The sequence below is a fragment of the Bos indicus x Bos taurus genome, chromosome 8 (assembly GCF_003369695.1).
Source record: "Bos indicus x Bos taurus breed Angus x Brahman F1 hybrid chromosome 8, Bos_hybrid_MaternalHap_v2.0, whole genome shotgun sequence".
Taxonomy (NCBI): domain Eukaryota; kingdom Metazoa; phylum Chordata; class Mammalia; order Artiodactyla; family Bovidae; genus Bos; species Bos indicus x Bos taurus.
Genome location: NC_040083.1, coordinates 103,241,701 through 103,260,276, shown reverse-complemented (window position 1 = coordinate 103,260,276; position 18,576 = coordinate 103,241,701). Strand labels below are relative to the sequence as shown.

At 48.8% G+C, this 18,576-nt stretch overlaps 1 protein-coding gene across 12 annotated transcripts in view; it reads right to left on the bottom strand.

Annotated features, from left to right (window-relative positions):
• The window catches only part of ZNF618 (zinc finger protein 618), a 205,327-nt gene that overhangs the window by 43,344 nt on the left and 143,407 nt on the right, over positions 1 to 18,576 (bottom strand). For 8 of the 12 annotated variants that reach the window (XM_027550586.1, XM_027550583.1, XM_027550584.1 and 5 more), the window contains exons 6-10: positions 14,171 to 14,260; positions 13,237 to 13,272; positions 13,068 to 13,145; positions 2,874 to 2,933; positions 2,245 to 2,334 (exon numbers count right to left, since the gene is read on the bottom strand). In XM_027550586.1, coding sequence (XP_027406387.1) covers positions 2,245 to 2,334; positions 2,874 to 2,933; positions 13,068 to 13,145; positions 13,237 to 13,272; positions 14,171 to 14,260 — 354 coding nt within the window. The remainder of the gene's footprint in view (positions 1 to 2,244; positions 2,335 to 2,873; positions 2,934 to 13,067; positions 13,146 to 13,236; positions 13,273 to 14,170; positions 14,261 to 18,576) is intronic. The other 4 variants (XM_027550588.1, XM_027550589.1, XM_027550590.1 and 1 more) reach the window with 2 other exon arrangements.

The following is an 18,576-nucleotide window of genomic DNA, read 5'->3' as shown; positions in this document are numbered from 1 at the left end:
ATCCCTCTGGATGCCCTCACCAGACCCAGGGGCTCTCAAGGCCTGGCCCTGGTTACCCTTGATGAAGCCATCAAGTACAGCCTCCAATTCCACACAGAACCTATGGACATACAAATCACTAGATCCAAAGGCCACTGGAGGGGCTACTTCTTGGTCAGATTTAAGAATTAGTCCTCTGTTGCATTTAGCCTAAATCTCTCACTCTGTATTTTAAACACAGATGATCCTAGAGTCTCTGGACTTCAGCAATAAAGAGATGCATTCAACAAACAGATGCAGAAAGACAGAGAGAGTCCACAATGGACAGAACAACAAAATGAGGAACGGAGAAAGAGAGGACAGCCCTTCAGGAGAGAAGTACCTGGATGTTCGGGGGAAAAGAATCAGGGAACAGATGAAGTACCCATTCCCATCGTACCACCCGACACGTGATGCAGAGGAACTTCCTAGTTACAAGTATGGGCCTGGAGGTTGCTTGTCAGGGCTCAAAGCCAAGTCCTTCTTCTTATTAACTCCATGATCTTATTCAACTTGTTCCAAGAGTCATTTGGGGGAAAGAGAAGAAACAGGGTCCTCCAAAGGCTGACACCCAAGGGGCAGACTGGCTTTGTAACTACCAGCACCGTAAGTGCACTTTGGGTGAGTAATTGTAAGTGCGCCCAGGAGAGCGCAGGTAAGCAGGCATCCGTGGACAGCGGCCCCTTTCCCCGCCCATGGAAAGCGGGGACCTCAGAAGGCTCTGAGTGGTGGCGCTCAAGCCACAGCCCTGATGTCTCAGCAGCAGCAACACAAATGGGCAAAATGGATGGGTCAGTGCCCATCAAGCGGAAACTGGGTCCTCTCTCCCCCACTCGCAGGACCTTGCCAGGCAACCCACACATCCTTAGCCCGGGTGGTGGGACATGTTCCTCTAGTTGGGCCACTGCAGACGCCTGCCTGAGGGTCTCCCTAAGGAAGAGATGACTTGAACCCAGGCTCCTGGGCTGAAGAGACCTTGAGAGCTCCCACAGCAGGGAAACTTGAGCGCAGAGAAGGGAAGTGACAGACTCAAAGGTCACGCAGCAGTCAGGGGCCAAGCAAGACAAGAATCTTAGGGAAGCTGGCTCCACCACCTTCAGGGGCTCTGAACACCTCTCCCTGCCCACCTGAAGGCCCTCAAGGGGTCACGTGCCTGTGCCAATATCAGGGCTCAAGGAGGGTCGGGCCTCCCACACTGTGGACACCTTGAACCCTGATGACCTTGCACAATCCCTCCCCCTTCCTGAAATCTTTCCACCCACTGACTGTGGAGGGAGATCCCCACAGCTCTGTTGGGACAAACAAAAGCAGAGATACTCCCAAAGACCTCGTAAACATTCCCCCCTACTGCCCTGCAATTCTGGTTAAGCCCCACCCTATCAGGACTCTGGTTGAGAACTGAGGGCTCATCTACTTAGGGATCTAAGGATATAGCACCTCTGACACCCAGTAAGGAAGCTGGCAAATCGGAATGGAAAGCCAGGATGTCCCTGTGGTAGGGGTCCTTAGAACACTTTCTCTTCCAGGCCAGGGGAGGAGGTGGGGATTGGGGGCCAGAGGCAGGATGGGGCCTGCCCAAGGCCACACACAAGCCTGTGACCCCACTGGAACTGATACCCGGGGCTTCTGAGGCCTGGCCTGGCACTCCTTCTGACTTCACACCCTTCCTACCTCCAAGGACAAAGCTGTCTCATCTGGCCAACCATGCTCTAGCCTGCATTTAGGCCCTGCATTGGTTCAGACTGAAGGTGCTGGCTTCAGGGGTGGGGACTCAGGAACCACATGATGTGCCGGTGCTTAGAAGATGGCATCACTGACTCAAGGGACATGAGTGTGAGCAAACTCCGGGAGAAAGTGAAGGACAGGGAAGCCCGCGTGCTGCAGTTCATGGGGTGCAGAGAGTCGGACACGACTTAGCAACTGAACAACACACACGAGGTGAGGACAAGGCCCCTGAGGACTCGGGCAAGTGATGCCCACCCTTCCGCAGCCCAGATCCCCGTGGGCCCCAGGCCTCTGAGACCTTCGGGAGAGGTCTCAGGCTTTCCTAGCTTAAGGGTGGGACTTTTCCAGCTCCTGCAGGCAGGTGGCTCCAGGTCGGACCCGGATACCGAGAGACTGGCCCACCAGCACAAGTTGATCCTTGCTTTCGCCCTCCCCTGGCAAAACTCCAGAGCCTCAGCCTGTGGCTGGCTCGCCCCTCCCCCAAGCAGAGAAGGTACTCACTGATGGGGGCGTGTAAGGCCACGTGCTCCTGGTAGGGCGTGTAGTACTTGTACTGTTTTCCGCAGAATTCACAGGTGTAATTGCCGGTTTCTGTCCAAGAAGAGAGAAGTGTGGGAATGGGTGCCTGGTTCCCATCCAGAAGCAGCAGTGTGCTCCCTCCCCCCAGACTCCTCATTCTGGGACCACCAGGTAGAATCAGCAGCCCCTTTGAGTCAGACTGCCTGGGTTCAAATCCCAATTCCTCTATTTCAAGCTGTGCAACTTTAGGCAAATCTCTTAACCTCTCTGAGCCTCAGTTTTCCTATCTGCAAAATGGGGATAACAATAGGCCCACCTTATAGGGTTGCTGTGAGGATTAAATTTGTGTGTCACATGCTTAGAACAGTACCTGGCACACGCTGTCCTCCTCCATTGCTCCACCCCCAGACCCCGGTGCTCAGGAAATGTGTGGTGAACTGACTGTCCTCCAGTGCTAACCTCTTCATCACCCCCTGTTCAAGCCTTGCCCTCTGCAACAGCCACACCTGGGCCCCCTCATCTCCAGGACGTTCCCTGCCCCCAAACACCCCCCACCCCCTGGCAGAAGGGGTCACCTCTTCCTCTCGGGTCCCACCGGACTTCATCTTTACCTCTCTTTTGGCACTGCCTAACTTCTTTCTTCTTAAAAATTTCTGATGTAATATTGTTCACTGGGGGAAAATTATAAAATACTGATAAATACAAATACAAAATTTTAAATATAAGAGAAACTTCAATCATCTATAATCCCCCAAAGTAGCAGGTACCCCATGGGGTGGAGCGTTCACCTGGCCACTTGCCCTAGATCCGGCCTCTCACTCCCATCTCATCTCTCAGTGACATCAGCCGTCAGTCTTCTACGGGCCTTGAATTAACCGGCCCTGATCTATATGCTCTTGGTAACCTGGCACATTCAATGGACAATATTTTGTGGACATCTTGCTCAAATCAATAAGCATTGATCTCCATTACATTTATTGGCTGCCTGGTTCCCACTGGACTTTGAAATTTGCTGAGCCAGTCTCCTAAGCCAGAGGACACTGAGATTGTTTCAAAATTCCTTCCTTATAAAAAAAATGCTGCGATCTCCATCCTCGTAGAAATTTTTGCATATCTGCTCATTATTTTTGCACATCACTGCAAAATAAAGATTATCCCTCATAATCTGTGCACAATACTTCTTCAGGATAAATTAAGGGTGTGTGTTTTTAAGGCTTTTGATCACCAAAGCACCAACTACTTATTGAAAGGTTGGGTCAATTTTCATCCCCATAAGAAAAATATGAAAATGACTGTTTCCAGAGTTAAGTACTATCATCTTCTTAGTGTGCCTGAGAGGGAGAAATATATTGCACTGCTGATTTTATTTTCCATTTCTCTGAGTTCTCAGGAAGCTATTTTTCAGGATTAATGAACTACGGTTTTTCTTCTTTGGCTTTCCTATTTGAATTTACAGTCAATGTTTCTATAGGCATGTTTACCTTGTTAAAATCGCTAAGAACTCTATAGATTAAGGACATCAACATTTTGTTCTATAAGTTACATGTATTTTTTCTTCATTGGTTTCTTAGTCTGTTTACATTTTTTTCTTGGCATACAGAAGCTTTAAAAATTTTAGTAGCTAAATAATTTTTGTAACTGAATCACCAACACTGGGAAAGATATATTATTTGCTCTTTGTAGGCTTTTAAGTTGTTAGATCAACTGTTATTAATTGTCTTATTCAGACTCTATATAATCTTGTTTCTCTTCTCGCTCTGTCAAAGACTAAGTGTTGTGATCAATTTTTCCATTTGATTGTGTTTCTAAAATTATTTTGTATATTAGATATAATGTTGTTTGATGCAGACAGGCTCATAAGATCAAAACCTCCACTGTGAACCGGATCCTTTATTAATATCACACAATTTTCTAACACTGCTGCTGCTGCTTAGTCACTAAGTCATGTCCGACTCTTTCGTGACCTAATGGACTGTAGCCCACCAGGCTCCTCTGTCCATGGGATTTCCCAGGCAAGAATACTGGAGTGGGTTGCCATTTCCTTCTCCAGGGGATCTTCCCGACCCAGGGATTGAACCTGAGTCCCCGCCTTGGCAGGTGGATTCTTTACCTTTGAGCCACACTGCTGCTGCTAAGTCGCTTCAGTCGTGTCCGACTCTGTGCAACCCCATAGATGGCAGCCCACCAGGCTCCCCCGTCCCTGGGATTCTCCAGGCAAGAACACTGGAGCGGGTTGCCATTTCCTTCTCCAATGCATGACAGTGAAAGGTGACAGTGAAGTCGCTCAGTCGTGTCCGACTCCTAGCGACCCCATGAACTGCAGCCTTCCAGGCTCCTCTGTCCATGGGATTTTCCAGGCAAGAGTACTGGAGTGGGGTGCCATCGCCTTCTCCGTTGAGCCACGGGGGAAGCTCTATTTTCTAACACTGCTTCTCAAATGATGGTGGTCCCTCAGCATCACCTGAGAACCTGTTAGGAATGCAAATCCTTGGGACTTTTTGATTTTCTAAAAGAAAAATCCTAGGTATGGGATCCGGCAAACTGTTTTAACAGGTCCTACAGAGAATCCTCAAGTATGGGAAAGTTAAGAACTACTGCTCTAACTTTTAATTACATTGTTTTGTTAGTTTGCCTGGTATTCACATTAGTATTATTAATTGTTGATAATGACTGTGTTAGATTCTTCCTGCTACTTGTTCACATGTGTCTAAAGCCATTATCCTAAAATTTTTTGTACTTTCATTTATCAAACATGTATTCTGCTAAATGCTGGTACAAAATGTTGAGCAAAAACAGTCATGACAGTCTAGAAATAGAGAAAGGAAATACAAATAATGACACAAACAAATTTAAAATTTGAAGCACAACAGGTGTTCTTAAGGAGAACAGTGCTATGGAAACGCTAGCAGGGAATTCAGTTTAGTTAAGACAGTAGGGAAGTGCTCCCTGGGAAAGAGAAGTGTAAAAAATAAGGAATTAACTAGTTATGTCTCTAATACACTAGTAACAACTGGATGTTGGGGTTTTTTTTTGATTGCACCATGTGGCTTGCAGGATCTTAGTTCTCTGACCAGGGATTGAGACCAGGCCCTAGCAGTGAAAGCATCGAATCTTAACGACTGGACTTCCATGGATTACTTTAAATTAACCAGAGAATCTCTGTCTTCTAATAAAGGAAATTATGACATCTGCTTTCATTGCTATTATTGACTTGGTTTTATGATTTTTTTTTTTCCTGGTTTATTCCCTTAGCTTTTGGTTGTTTGATGTATGAACCCTTTTCTTTGCCTTTCCATTATTCTCTGGTATTCCATCATTTTCCAATATTCTCCATTGCTTTTAGATGGTCTCATTTGCTTTTAGAGAAAAGATACATTTCTCTAATTTTTATATTCAGGCAAGATGTGCTATTTTTATATCTCTTACCATTGAGAAAGACAGTTCAAGTCAGTACCTCTCAAACTTTAGCCTGAATAAGAATCATCTAGAAAAGCTGTTCGGAGAAGGCAATGGCACCCCACTCCAGTACTCTTGCCTGGAAAATCCCATGGACAGAGGAGCCTGGTGGGCTGCAGTCCATGGGGTCGCTAAGAGTCAGACATGACTGAGCGACTTCACTTTCACTTTTCACTTTCATGCATTGGAGAAGGAAATGGCAACCCGCTCCAGTGTTCTTGTCTGGAGAATCCCAAGGACGGGGGAGCCTGGTGGGCTGCCGTCTATGGGGTCGCACAGAGTCGGACACGACTGAAGCGACTTACCAGCAGCAGCAGCAGCAGAAAAGCTGTTACAACAGATTTCTGAGCCCCACCTTGGAGATTCTGATTTCGCAGGTCTGGTGTCGGGCCTGAGTTAACATTTCTAACAGGCCTCCAGGACATGCTGATGCTGCTGGTCTGGGGACCTCACTATGAGGACTGGCTTAACCGACTTCATCGTATCCCTCACTGGTTCCTTCTCGGGTTTGAAAGTTCATTCTTAATATTTTAGAATAATCTCTGTCTTCCTCATTTAATTTTATAATCAGATTTGCAACATTTTAAACTTACTTCTAGTTTACCTGGGTTTGGTATTCACCGCAAGTCCTCCTGTACTGTGAATTCAGTTCAGTTCAGTAGCTCAGTCGTGTCTGACTCTTTGCAACCCCATGAATCGCAGCATGCCAGGCCTCCCTGTCCATCACCAACTCCCGGAGTTCACTCAAACTCACGTCCATCGAGTCAGTGATGCCATCCAACCATCTCATCCTCTGTCGTCCCCTTCTCCTCCTGTCCTCAATCTTTGCCAGCATCAGGTTGACTCATTTCAAATGAGTCAGCTCTTCGTATCAGGTGGCCAAAGTATTGGAGTTTCAGCTTCAACATCAGTCTTTCCAATGAACACCCAGGACTGATCTCCTTTAGGATGGACTGGTTGGATCTCCTTGCAGTCCAAGGGACTCTCAAGAGTCTTCTCCAACACCACAGTTCAAGAGCATCAATTCTTCAGCACTCAGCTTTCGTTATAGTCCAACTCTTACATCCATACACGACCACTGGAAAAACCATAGCCTTGACTAGATGGATCTTTGTTGACAAAGTCATGTCTCTGCTTTTTAATTTGCTGTCTAGGTTGGTCATAACTTTCCTTCAAAGGAGTAAGCATCTTTTAATTTCATGGCTGCAATCACCATCTGCAGTGATTTTGGAGCCCAGAAAAATAAAGTCAGCCACTGTGTCCACTGTTTCCCCATCTATTTGCCATGAAGTGATGGGACTATGAATTAATGCCTCATAATTGAGCCCTTAAATCTATTCAACCAGTCAGTTCATTGGAGTATATCTTCAAGTAATTTTTTTTGAAGATGGGTTCACAGGAGAAACAGCCTGATTTTGAGCCCTTGCTTTTTTCTTTACACATAAATAAAAATTTGTCTAGATATAAAATTTTTAAGATTGCAACCTTTCCCCTTTAGAACATACCCCATGATACTTCAGTATTTAGTACTGTAGGGAAATCCAAGGCAAATCCGCCTTGGAGTCACTGAGTCACTTGAAAATAACTTGCTTTTTTATCTCCAGGTGCCTGCATTCATAAGGAGTCACTAATATCTTTTAGTTATGGTATTTTATATTGACTCCCTGACATATGACAAGCCTTTGAATCTGCATACGTAGGTCTTCCTTTAGCTGAGCAATTGTTTCTTCTATTGAGTCTTTGGCGTATTGCTTCCGGCCCACTGGTAGAGGAACACCAATGATCTGGAACAGGTTCCCTATTCTCTGTATTTATCATGTTTTCCTCTTACGATGCTCATCTGTTCAAGTTTGTCCTTCACATCATTAATTCTGTCTCTGCAGACCAATTCTGCTCTTTACTATCTATAATGAAGGCTTTAATTACATACCAATTCTGTTCTTCTGTTTCCTTTATCTCTCCCATTCTTCTCATCTCACTCCTCTCTCTTTGCCTTTTCATCTTGTTGCTTTTCCATGATGCAGCTTCTTTTCTCACGCAGGTCATGTTATGGACTGAACTGTTTCCTGCCGCCCCCCGCCCCCCGCCCCCCGCCCCCTTATTTAGAGGCTGATGCCCTATCTCCAAAATAGATGTCAATGCAATGCTATTTGGAGATGGGGCCTTTGGGAAGTAATTGGGTTTAGATGAGGTCATGAGGATGGAGGCAGGGGGTGGGGGTGAGGGGGTCCTTCATGATGGAATTAGTATCTTTCTAACAAGAGACACCAGAGAGCTTGCTCTCTTTTTCTTCTCACCATGTGAGAGTGTAGCCAGAAAGAGGGTCCTTGGACCAGAACCCAACCATACTCTCACCCTGATTTCAGATTTCAGCCTCCAGAACTGTGAAAAAAAATAAATTTCTATTATGTAGGCCGGTCTGGGGTAGTTTGTTATGGCAACCAGACTGAACTAAGGTCATATTTTCTCATACTCAACTGTGGCTGTCCAGTAGGATTTCCTCCCGGGCTCGCTGGTATCACTTTCAGAGGCATACTCTTCCTCTAGGTCTCCTAAATTCCTTTTCTCGTCATGCAGAATTTTCATAATTCCCAAGTTTTTTTTTTTAAAAACAAAAACCAAAAACTTTTTAAGTCACTCTTCCTTCAGTTCAGTCACTCAGTGGTGTCTGACTCTTTGCAACCCCATGGACTGCAGCACGCCAGGCTTCCCTGTCCATCACCAACTCCTGGAGCTTACTCATGTCCATCGAGTCAGTGATGCCATCCAACCATCTCATCCTCTCTCGTCCCCTTCTCCTCCGGCCTTCAAGCTTTCCCAGCATCAGGGTCTTTTCAAATGAGTCAGTTCTTCACATCAGGTGGCCAAAGTATTGAAGTTTCAGCTTCAGCATCAGTCCCTCCAATGAATATTCAGGACTGATTTCCTTTAGGATGGACTGGTTGGATCTCCTTGCAGTCCAAGGGACTTAACACCACAGTTCAAAAGCATCAATTCTTCAGCACTCAGCTTTCTGTATAGTCCAACTCTCACATCCAAACATGACTACTGGAAAAACCATAGCCTTGACTTGACAGACCTTTGTTGGCAAAGTAATGTCTCTTTTTTAACATGCTGTCTAGGTTGGTCATAGCTTTTCTTCCAAGAAACAAGTATCTTTTAATTTTTATGGGTGCAGTCACCATCTGCAGTGATTTTGGAGCCCCCCCCCCAAATAAAGTTTCTCACTGTTTGCATTGTTTCCCCATCTATTTACCATGAAGTGATGGGACCAGATGCCATGATCTTCATTTTTTGAATGTTGAGTTTTAAGCCAACTTTTTCACTTTCATCAAGAGGCTCTTTAGCTCTTCTTTGTTTTCTGCCATAAGGGTGGTGTCATCTGCATATCTGAGGTTGTTGTTATTTCTCCTGGCAATCTTGATTCCAGCTTGTGCTTCATCCAGCCTGGCATTTTGCATGATGTACTCTGCATAGAAGTTAAATAAGCAGGGTGACAATACTGACAACAGTCTTGACGTGCTCCTTTCCTGATTTGGAACCAGTCTGTTGTTCCATGTCCAGTTCTAACTGTTGCTTCTTGACCTGCATACAGATTTCTCAGGAGGCAGGTCAGGTGGTCTGGTATTCCCATCTCTTAAAGAATTTTCCACAGTTTGTTGTGATACACACAAAGGCTTTGACATAGTTTCTAAAGCAGAAATAGATGTTTTTCTGGAACTCTCTTGCTTTTTCGACGATCCAATGGATGTTGGCAATTTGATGTCTGGTTCCTCTACCTTTTCTAAATCCAGCTTGAACATCTGGAAGCTCTTGGTTCATGTACTGTTGAAGCCTGGCTTGAAGAATTTTGAGCATTACTTTGCTAGCGTGTGAGATGAGTGTGACTGTGCGATAGTTTGAACATTCGTTGGCACTGCCTTTCTTTGGGACTGGACGCTTCCTTATCTAGGTATAAAAATCAAGTAACGTCTAAATCCAGATATACTCTGTCTCAACAGACTTGAATGAATTGTCCTTGATCATCCCATTATCATGGCAGACCATCACCAAGGGAGCAGTTTTCAGATCTGCAGCTGAAGAGCAAGCTGACACACAGGGGGCCTCTTAGACCAGCTCCGTCTTTCTGGCAGGACTCCTCTGCTCTGTTCTGGCTCTGGCTTCCTGCTCGTCGAGTACCTAGCTCTCTGATTTGCACAGCTGACATGGATGTGGAAGGTGTATTTCCCAGCACGCACTGCTGCTGCTGCTTCTCCTCTTCTCTTAACCTACAGAGCTCTACCCACGAGAACCAGTCTCTCCACAGGGCACTGTAGGTCTACCAGCTCCCCTTATTCTGTGGCTCATCACCATCATGGTTCTGTAGCATCAGCCAGCCTACAAAAAGTGGCAGAAGCCCAAGAAGCAGGATTCTTATCTCTCAAGGCAGCCCATGAGTTGTAACTCTTACACAGACATCTCAGTTCCACAGCGTCAAGCTGGGAGCCAAAGTCAGTTCAGTTTTCTCAATGTACTTCTCTTCCATATAATTTGTGATAATTCCTCCCAGGTCCCAGCAACTGGCTGTCAGATGTGGATACTGACACAAAGAACAAGTTTCAGCTTGCTCTGTACCTTTCTGGGTAATTAACAGGTACCACGTACTTAATGCTTTCCATGTCAATGTCAAGGACTATGCTAATTCCTTTACAAATATAATCTCATCTAATCAGCACAACAATCCTGAGAGGTGAGTTTTACTGTCACTACTGTGATTAGAGAGATTATAAAACTCGCAGGATGTCACGCAGGCATTAAGTGTAGAGCTGGGGTTCATCTCTGGGATGGCTCTAAACTCTCGACTGTCTCTCGGCAACATCACTCATTTGTTAAGCCCGGAACATGATCCAGGCGCTGGGTTAGACACCTGATGTGGGCATCCTCCAACAGCACTGAAGAAGAAATAGATGTTCTTTTTTTAAAAAAGTCTTTACTGAATGTGTTACAACATTGCTTCTGTTTAATGTCTTGGTTCTGAGGCATGTGGGATAGCTCCCTGCCAGAGACTAAACTATGGCGCCCCGAGCACTGGAACATGAAGTCTTAACCACCGGACCACAGGGAAGTTCTGAGACAGATGTTCTTGTTCCCACTTACACGTGAGTCAAAGGACACTGAGAAGGAGTAAAAGAAAGTGGAAGTTGCTCAGTCGTGTCTGACTCTTTGTGACCCCCATGGACTATATGGTGCATGGAATGCTCCAGGCCAGAATACTGGAGTGGGTAGCCTTTCCCTTCTCCAGGGGATCTTCCCTTTGATCCCAGGGATCTAACCCAGGGATCGAACCCAGGTGTCCCCCATTGCAGGCAGAATCTGGGAGACCCCAGTTCGATTCCTGGGTTGGGAAGAACTGCTGGACAAGGGATAGGCTACCGACTCCAATATTCCTGAGCTTCCCTGGTGGCTCAGCTGGTAAAGAATCCGCCTGCAATGTGAGAGACCTGGATTCGATCCCTGGGTTGGGAAGATCCCCTGGAGAAGGGAAAGGCTACCCACTCCAGTATTCTAGCCTAGAGAATTCCATGGACTCTATAGTCCATGGGTTCACAAAGAGTCAGACACAACTGAGCCACTTTCAAAGTGGGTAAGCAGCTAGTAAATTGGGGATGTCAGCGTTCAAACCTGGGCTTGTGTGATTCTACAGCTTATGTAGTCTACACTCAATCTTCCTAATTATGATGCTACAGATGAAGTGGGGGTACTGTGCTGGGGCTGCTGTTAGATGGAACTGGAGCAGTGGGAGGGGAGGGTCAGAGATCCCAATGCCCCTGTCCTGTCCTGGTCTACGAATGTCTGTCATGGGGCATGTCTGATTTACATCTGGGTTTTCCCACAGTCTAACTCCCAACAGTTCCAGTGTGAGGGATCTCATAATTTTCTTCAAGAATACTAACGTCACTGTTTATCAGATGTTTACCATGCACACGACAGGCACCATGGAACCCCTTTACAGATGCTATCACATCTCCAGTTCCCTGAGTGTTTTAAGAGGTAAAGAAAAGGAGAGGAAGGAGGAAGGTCCTTCTTCAGAGGTCCATCCAGCACTTTCCCAGGGCCAGGACCTGGCCCCACCCTCTGAGACTTGTCTCTGGCTTCGCTGTCCCAGCTTCCTTGATTCTCCTTTGCTAAACTTCCTCATCCCTTCAATCTATGTATGTGTGTATATTTTTACAAGCTGCCTTAATCCTCACTGCCACAAGCAGCGCCAGCGGAGGTCTCCTCTCGCTGAGTAGTAAGAGAGGCCTGGGAAACAGAGAGGAAGGAGCAAGTACGCAAAATCCTGAAGGGCTGGACCAGTCTCACTTGTGAAAACCCCGCCCCCGCGCCCCACCCCAATCCATACTCCCTGCAGCAGCCAAAATACCTTCCTAAAATGCCAGTCTGATCAAGTCCCTTCTCCACTGGGTGAACGCTGGCTCAGTCCCCTCGGGATGAAGTCTAACTGCCTTCTGGTTTCCAAGGCTCTGTTAAGATCTGAACTCAGACCCAACCTGGCTTTCAGTTTCTGGGACAAGTGCAGTTCTCCTGCCTTCACATGGGGTGCAGGGGCTCGTCCCCACTCTCAGCCCCACACGGAAGCCTCCTGGATTCCTAAGGCTGGTCAGTCACCTCCTGGCCTTGCTGCTCCCCACGCTTCTAATGTTGTAACTACTTGCTTATTGACTGAATGCCTGCCTCCTGTCCCCACCGTGTAAATTACCCAAAACACGGCCGCATCTATCCTGCTCACTGCTGTGTCCCTACGACACTCAACACATGTGTTGCTAACAGGTAGGTCAAGTGAATGGCTCCTGCCCCCCAGGGGTTTACTGGGGTGAGGACTAGAGTGTCCGCATGTGGCTCCCCTGGATAGCTTCACTGGCTAATAAACCCACTCGACAAAAATAACAACAGTATTTTCTGAGCACTACTATGTACCAGGCACTGTGCTAATGAATAGGTGATTTACAGCCATGATCTCATTTAATCCCCCAACAAACCTGCGGCAAAGTGTCCCCCTTACTCCACAGGTGAGGAGCCAGGGCTCCGGATGGCTAACAGACCAGCCACCAAGCCTGTGCTACCTTCACTGCTCTGACCTGGACCCTGTGCTGTCCTGCTGCTTCTCAAAAACTAAAGTCCTAAGAGTGACTGACCCATTTGACAGGTGGGCAAAGTGAGGTACAAGGAGGCCAGCGGCTCACTGGCCAGAGCCAGTTGCTGCAGGATTCCCAACACTACCCCTTCCAGGAGTGGGACCTGCCCTGCTGCCCGCGGCCACCCCCTGCCTGTCTCCCCACCCAGCCCCGGCCCGAGAGAGGCCTGCATACTTGGCCCGATTTTCTGGAATGGTTCCGGGGGCTCCTCCTTCACCTCGTCAGTGGCCACGACACCTTGGTCGAAGGGGTCTGTGGGAGAACACATGGCCCTTAGCACCCTGGTAACCAGGTCTTGGAGCTCAGCTGGGGACAGGGAGGTGGGCTGCCACCGAGGACTTACCTGCCCGATTCTCAGGGGCCCCTTCCACACTAAACACTGCGCCCGGGCGGGAGGCAGCAGCCGCAGAAGAAAAGAAGCAAACAGGAGCCCTGTTAGTCCCTGCCTCTGCCCAATGCCCCCGGCCTAGGTCCCACGAGCCTGCCTTAACCATTGTGGATGCCCCAGACAGCCAGGGGCCCCAAGAGGGCACGTCCTTCTGTTCCTCATTCTCCCCATGGGGCTGGGACCCTCCCCATGGGCTGGGACTACCCCAGGGCAGGAAGATGCTTTCTGGCTGGCCTGTTTTTAGATCTCGGCCATTCACTGGAGGGGCCAGGGCAGCAGAAAAAGAAGGGATAAGGGGACGGGAAGAGAAAGAGGAGGAGAGAGGACGGGTGGGCCAGTGGCTATAGGGATAGGGTCTGGATGTCAGGGCTTGACTCCGGCTGGGGGTGTGGGACTGGAGAGGGAACCTTCCAGGATCCTTTCCCAGGCGAAGACCCTATTTCCAGGATTCTTAAGATTCCAAAAATAAATTACCTAAATTTATCGTTCTAATTTCTAACTCTATAATCTAAGATGCTAAAATATCATCATTCATTTTAAAAAATTGGTTTAATTTCACCAGAGCATGTGAATACTCAACATGAAATCGTAAAACGAACTGATATAAAACTGCTGATATTCGACTGATTTTTGACCTACAAAAACGGCAATTTCACTTGGGTTACCCTAATCAGAAGTATATACAGAGGGAGCATGATGGGGACCTTCCCTCGTCCAGAATCCTCTCAAGCTGGCCACTCCGCTCACTCGCTTGCGGTCTGTCTGCGGCCTGACCGTCTCTGGGTTGGGGAGGGAGGGGAAGCTGAGGGTGGGGCAGGGGCCTGGTGAGAGCCCGGGAGAGAGGTCTGTTTGCACGACTCCGCTCCCAGGGGTGAGGGGCCTGACTCACCATCCACTGCATGCAGATCTCGGTGCTCCTGGAAGCAGCTGTAGTACTTGTACTTCTTCCCACAGATGTCACACGTGTACCTGAAGTTGTCTGTGGGGACAGAAGCACTCGGGGTTAGCAGGGCTTCGGGCCCTTGAGGGCCTTGAGAGGTGGGTCTGGGCCAGACTGGGCCCAACCGATGATCCGTGGAGACGAGCCCCTGGAGTGTTAAGAGTCTTCTCCAGAAGGAGACCGGGGAGCCTGGAAGTCACTTTGAAAGGCACTCCCAGTGGCACCCCATGTGTGCTGAGTCCCTAAGGGCTGGGTTCATAACTGGCCCCCCTTCCTTTGTAAAGTTCCATGAGAATAACCATCCCGGGAGCTGGTGATGGACAGGGAGGACTGGCGTGCCGCAGTCCCCAGAGTCGCAAAGAGTCGGACACAGCCGAGCAACTGGGCTGGTGGTGGGGCACTGCACTGCGAGAAGCCAGGCCAGGAGCCGGCGGGCATTTCCTGCATTTGTCCCTACAGCCAAGGGAGGAAGTAACAACCATCTAACACTCAAGGGCACCGAGGATCGGAAGGGACCTGCCACAAGCCCCACGGCAAGGCGGGCCTGCGTGTGTCCCTTCATGGGGTCCAGGCATCCACCATCTTACCAGGCCTACCATCTCCAAGCCTCTGCCCCAGCCAGCCACGGAGTGGTGCAGGGAGAGGTGGTGGGGGTAGGGAGGAGAGTCTCGGTCCTGGCCTGCCTCACCCGGTCTGCCAGCAAGTACCAACCCCACCATGGGATTCAGGGTCCCCCATCTCCCCCCTAATTTGGGAGGGTGGTAGATGAGCCGACTCCCAGGGCCTCTCCCGTGCCAACGGTTCCAGAATTCCAAGCCTGGCACATGATCTTTGTCCGTGGCCAGCAATCCAGCATAGACCACCTCCCCTATCACGTGCCATCGGGACCATAATCCTTCTTGGACATCTGGGGAACAGAGGTGGATAAGTCAAGGCCACCTGAGTCTGCTGGTTCCAGGTGGGTTCCTGCCCCTGCAATGCCCCCCATACTGGTCACTGCTGGTCGCCCTGCTGCTACCTGCCCCGTGTGTCTCATCTCTGTCCACACTGCCCCTCTCCTACCCACTGGGCCACGTCCATCTGCCACCTCTGAGAAAATGCAAACCCCCAGCTTTCTGCCGCTAAGAAGCTCCCCCACCCTGCTCTGTCAAATCCCAAACCACTGCATGGATGGGGCCACACCCCCAGGCTCATCTAAGGCTGGAGGGAATTAGGATGAGATTTATACCCAAGGGGAGAAGGGCAAAATGAGTTTCTTGTCAGTGAGACCATGTCTCCAGAACCCCAGGAGAGCTCAGCGTCTCTAGGAATGCCACTGCCAATCTGCCTTGGGAGGCAGGCAGGCCCTGTAGTCAGGTGTCATTAACGTTGGACATGTGCCCTAAACTGTCCACACCTCGATTTTCTCATCTGCAAAATGGGAATGATAAATTCTTCATTTCCCAGAATTGTAATAAAGGATAAATGAGCACAAGGCATAACATGCAATAAATATGCAGTAAATGGCACCTAATATAGTTGAACAAAGGGAACGAATGCCACAGTGGCAAGAAAGCTGGATGTGGAGCTCACCTTTGAGGTTCTTAGTTGAGAGACTGGTAACCGGGTCTATGCCTCTATGCACGCCTGTGCTATTTTTCTCCCAAATACATGAAAGATCCTGGACTAGAAGGCGTGAGACTTGGTTTCTCTGCCCACCTCCACCCTGAACAAACTGCATGACTTCTATCTGGGACGTGGTATCCTCCTTTGCAAAAACAAGGCTGGACTGAACCTTCTCCCCAGGACTCCACGGCCAGGCTCCCATCACAAGGCCGGGGTGTGAGGACGCCAGGCTTTCTGAGCAGGCGTGGCTGCCCGGGGGGTCCGGGCAGCAATGCAAGACTGAGGGTCAAGTCGAGCACACTGGCCACGGGGAAAGAATACTGCAGGGAGGAAGGGAAAAGTGACGGAAGGACCAAAAATACCTCAGTCCCCAAATCCTCCACAACCAGTGAGCCTCCGGGAATGACGGAAGCCAGATGGAGCATAACAGGGCATTGAGGGGCTGCCGGAGAGGCGGGGGCCCAGAGAAGCCAAGGAAGGAAAGAAAAATAGGGAAGTTCTTCAACTGTGCGGCTGACTACAGGCAGGCGAAGAGAAGGGAGCTACTGAGGGAGAAGGAGCCAGGGGCCAGGCAGGGGCGGGGTGGGGCTCAAGAGTGGACACGGGATTCGCCATCTCCTGCTGCAGGCCTGGGGGCAGGTGCCTGGCCAATCTGATGCTCAGATTCTCCAGGAAACGGAGAGGTAGTCTCAGCGCACTGGCCTTTCCTGTGGTTTAAGAATCATGTGGTAAGAGTCCCTAAGACAGCAAGCAGATCAAACCAGTCAATTCTAAACGAAGTCAACCTTGCATGTTCACTGAAAGAACTGATGTTGAAGCTGAAGCTCCAAAACTTTGGCCACCTGATGCAAAGAGCCAACTCACTGGAAAAGACCCTGATGCCGGGAAAGACTGAGGGGCAAGAGAAAAAGAGGGCAACAGAGGATGAGATGGTTGGATACCATCCCTGTTTCAATGGACATGAGCTTGAGCAAACTCTCATGCTAGGAGGTGGTGATGGACAGGGAAGCCTGGCGTGCTGCAGTCCATGGGGTCACAAAGAGTTGGACACAACTTAGCGACTGAACAACAAGAAGAATCCAAAGAAAGAGTGGATGAGAAAGTGCCTCAGAAGAAAACCTGTTAGAACCCAAAGGAACTAAGGTCCTTCCTACCTCCTTGAACTACTCTGTTTTGGATTTTCTAGCAGTGGGGGAGTCCTGTTTGTTTATTATTTTAAGAAACTTTTTCTGGTGGTATACCAAACAAGTAGAACAGAGGTGCCCAAACTGTGGCCTGCCCAGCATCTGTTTTGGTAAAGAATTCATTTCCATACGGTCCCTGACTGCCTTCATGTTCCATGGCAGAGCTGAGCAGATGTGATGGAGACATCTGGCCTGCAAAATCTAAAATATTTACTCTTTGGTCTCCTACCAAAAAATACGCTGACCACTGATACAGAAAAATGTACACACCCTAAATGTTCAACTCCTCACCCTGTCAGAAACTGCAAACATCTGTGTAGCCAATACCCAGCTCCAATCTTGAAAGCCAGAAGCCCCTTTCCGAGGGTGACCATGGCTCTGACTTCTTGCATCATGAGTTAGCTTCCTTCTGCCTCCACACTTTCTGTACACAGATCGTAAGAGGAGGAACTCTTTCTGCCGGACTCCTTCTGCTAACGTTCTGTTTGTGGGTAATGCACACTGCAGTGTGTAGCCGCTGTCTCTACTTCTCACGGCTATGCTGTAGTCCTGTAGTTCACTGTGAGAACACGCTGTGAGTTACTCACCTATTCAGCTAGTGCTGGGTGGTTTCTGGTTTGAAGCTGTTATGAACAGTGCTGCTAAGAACATCTTTTTTTTTTAATATTTTTTTTGATGTGGACCATTTTTAAAGTATTGCATCTGTTACAATACTGCTTGTTTTCTGTTTGGTTTTTTTGAGGCATGCAGGATCTCAGCTCACCAACTAAAGATCGAACCTGCACCCCCTGCATTGGAAGGTGAAGTCTTAACCACTGGACCCTCAGGGAAGTCCCTGCTAAGAATGTCTTCATTCCCATCTTTGGGTGGACATGCGCATACACGCGCCTGGGAGGGGAACTGCTGGGTTCTGGAGCTCAGGTCTGTTAAGTGGGGAGAGGTTCCACCCCCGCCTACACCCCTTGGCTGGCTGCCTACCAGCCCTGTGGGTTCAGATCTGGAGGGAAGGCAGGCAGGGCCCCCGCAAGCAGCCAAGTGGAACAGTGTCCCCAGATGCTGAGGCTCCATGCATCCCCAGGGCTGGGACACCACGCCCCAGGATTCATGTCTGTGAGTGTTCCTGAAGTAACTCTTTGAAGTAGCATTTCCCAAACATGAGTTACGGTGACCGACCCCCGACCCATCCATGCGTGAATGTGTGCTTAGTCGCTCAGTCCTGTCTGACTCTTTTGCGACCCCAAGGACTGTAGCCTGCCAGGTTCCTCTAGCCATGGGATTATCCTGGCAAGAATACTGGAGTGGGGTGCCATTTCTCCCTCCCTTCCTGACCCAGGGATTGATCTCGAGTCTCCTGCATTGGCAGGCGGATTCTTCAGCACTGGAGCCAAAGGGGGAAGCCCCCAAACCCATGAGCGGGAGTCAAAAGAACAGAGTGCACACACTGGGTCCCTTTTGGGGTGCATGTACATATTTTGCCAATGAAGGGCCCTGAGAAGTCTCCAGCAAAGCAACATGTTCCTCTTAGCAGAATTCAAGGTTTCCCCAGGTGATCTGGCCAGAGCACCC